The sequence below is a fragment of the Branchiostoma floridae genome, chromosome 11 (assembly GCF_000003815.2).
Source record: "Branchiostoma floridae strain S238N-H82 chromosome 11, Bfl_VNyyK, whole genome shotgun sequence".
NCBI lineage: Eukaryota > Metazoa > Chordata > Leptocardii > Amphioxiformes > Branchiostomatidae > Branchiostoma > Branchiostoma floridae.
The window spans coordinates 12936218-12938672 of record NC_049989.1 but is presented as its reverse complement, the minus strand read 5'-3'; the positions used below and the strand labels follow the sequence as shown (position 1 = coordinate 12938672).

Sequence of the window (2455 nt, the reverse complement as noted above, 5' to 3'; positions counted from 1 at the left end):
CGATTGTTGAGCAATAAAATTCATTCATTCATTGTACTTGAGTTGACAGAATTTTAGTTATTCTTGTACAATACTCCTCATTGTTTTTGATGTTTTTCTTCTTAAATCTTGTACCAACAGAACCATCTCATCTCCTGAGGGGTCCATGGAGCTACTGAGGAAGTGCATGCAGAAACACATCAACAACACCCTGGTAGAGGCTATCAAACCTTACAAAGAGGTAAAGAATTCTATCATGAAGAAACTAAACCTAACCTAACCAACACTGGGAAAATAGTTGGGACTTATACCTGACTGACTGTCCGAATTGTTGGGCCCATCTACTACAGCATCCGGGACGTGGTGTCAAGAGATTCGTGACTCCACCAGATAACCTATGTCGCCCCCCGTCTCTGTTCATTTACCAATATAGATGAGCTTTCACGCTGAGTTAAGAATTGATTGTAGGAAAAAAAAAAATTAACATTTGTTTGTTTCATGTAATAGTTCTTAATGTCAGCATTGGACATAAAATGTACTTTTGTTTATAGATGATGATTTAGAATTCAAGTGACCGTGTAGTTCCCTACCCAAAGCCTTGCGTTTGGCAAAAACAATATACATGTTGGAGAAGCTGTCACAATGGCAAACAGGGCCTCTAGTCAGCCGTGCATATCAGCCAATCGTATATCAGAGAAAACCCAAATGAATGAAAACATTTAACTGTTTTTCCAGCTTTTCGAAAAAGGAGCCCAGAATTGCAGAGACAACTGTGGGGAGGAGGTGGACCCTGATAGGTTGGTTCGCACTGCGATCAGGCACTCACTGGAACAGGTAGGCTTGGAAGGAAATTAGATGAAACCTGTGTACCGGTAGTGCAAACAGGGTTTCCATAGTGTATCATTGATGCCACCTATCACTTGGTGTGAGAACTGCACCTAGTATCTTATTGTGTAAGATATGCAACCACTGCACATTCATCATATGTTTTGTATTAGTCTAAGAATAGAATTGACAAGAAAAGGTTTATATGAAGGATATTGCCATTTAACTGACACTATAACTGTTTGCCAGGTTATATTTACTGACCCTTTGTTTGTTTGTTTGTTTGTTTTGTTTATAAAGTGTGGTAAGGAGATGTACGGCCCTCTGGATGTATCCCTTGGGAGCAGCAGTGCCAGCATGTTTAGGGTAATGTCCACTTATTCTAAGTAGTAGTACTACCAATTTTAAGATTCGCTACCACTAGTTTTCATGTATTCATCAAATCATGCAACCTTTATTAGTTTATACATTGTATAATGTAAAAAGAATATTACAGATATGTCATAGACAATTGTGTCTTCCTCTGTTTTGCATAGTACCACAAGAGTGTAGAGTTGAGCAGAGGCATCTTTGTTGAAAGATTTAATTTCTTTAATTTGTGATATTAAAATTTCTTTAATTTGTGATATTAATAAGACACTTTGTATGTTCGTTGACAGAAAGCTAAAAGGTCCCTGTCGAGTAGTGACGGTGGTGCGCCGGTGAACCAAGTAGTCAGGTTCAAAAGGGTAGGTTGATACACTTGAATTCAAGAAAGGAAGCTTCCACCGAGGCACTGAAGTCTTGTCCAACGGATCTGTAGTTGCAAAGGAATTTGCCCACTGTAATGCTCTATAAGAAAAGTTACAAAGTTCATACATGTGTACATTGCTGACACAATTACATGAAAACATAAATACCACCAAGCTTTTCTTGCATAATATACTGGTAATTTTTGATAATTGATACATAATGGTTATAAAATTAGCGTAGGATCCAGGGAGCAAATCCCTCCATTTGGGGGCATAATTTGGGGCTTCATAATCATATACATCAACAAAAGAGTAATATCATAATCTTAGAATGTTTGCAGATTTACAGTACCAACATTGTACTTTATTTCTGCTTTTGTTTTGTGTTTACAGCGAAAAGGCAGACCTCGTATCTATAAGCCGGTGTTCAGTGAAAGGTCTTACGGGTATGTTCAAGAAGTTGTTCAAGTACATGTAGTTCCTTAAAGAATTTAGCCTCTTAGCTGCATGTATCTGATAGAAACAGATGCCGTATAACTGTTATGTTTATTGCATTGAATTTTGACTTTACCGCTTCATTTAAGATTGCACTCAGCAATTTCTCGTCATCTTGTGTTATTAAAAAGTATTGCAGATATATTTTCTGCTTCATGTGATAGACAAAGAGCATGCAGTATAGAAAATAGCACACTTTGCAACTATGGATTATACAGTGCAGGGTTAGACAAAAAAAGTCCTGACTGTCCAGGGCAAGTGAAAGTGCTGATCGGACAAGTTCAGGGTTGTAGCCAGCGCCAGTACTTCCGTCCTTTGACGGATTTTTGCAGTGGGGACGGAAAAATTTTTTAGCCAGTTCCGTCCTCTGTGTCAGACAAAAATGGATAATTATGTAAAAATATTCAGCCTAAAATCCTTGTGTA

The 2455-nt window shown here is 38.0% G+C and overlaps 2 protein-coding genes across 4 annotated transcripts in view; both read left to right on the top strand.

Moving 5' to 3' along the window:
* The window catches only part of LOC118426514 (coiled-coil domain-containing protein 157-like), a 1184186-nt gene that overhangs the window by 971389 nt on the left and 210342 nt on the right, over positions 1-2455 (top strand). The gene's annotated exons all lie outside the window — the stretch shown is intronic.
* Positions 1-2455, top strand: part of LOC118426548 (deoxynucleotidyltransferase terminal-interacting protein 1-like) — a 9830-nt gene that overhangs the window by 4458 nt on the left and 2917 nt on the right. For both annotated transcript variants that reach the window (XM_035836038.1, XM_035836039.1), the window contains exons 4-8: positions 121-220; positions 715-813; positions 1105-1170; positions 1464-1532; positions 1929-1981. In XM_035836038.1, the coding sequence (XP_035691931.1) occupies positions 121-220; positions 715-813; positions 1105-1170; positions 1464-1532; positions 1929-1981 (387 nt within the window). The remainder of the gene's footprint in view (positions 1-120; positions 221-714; positions 814-1104; positions 1171-1463; positions 1533-1928; positions 1982-2455) is intronic.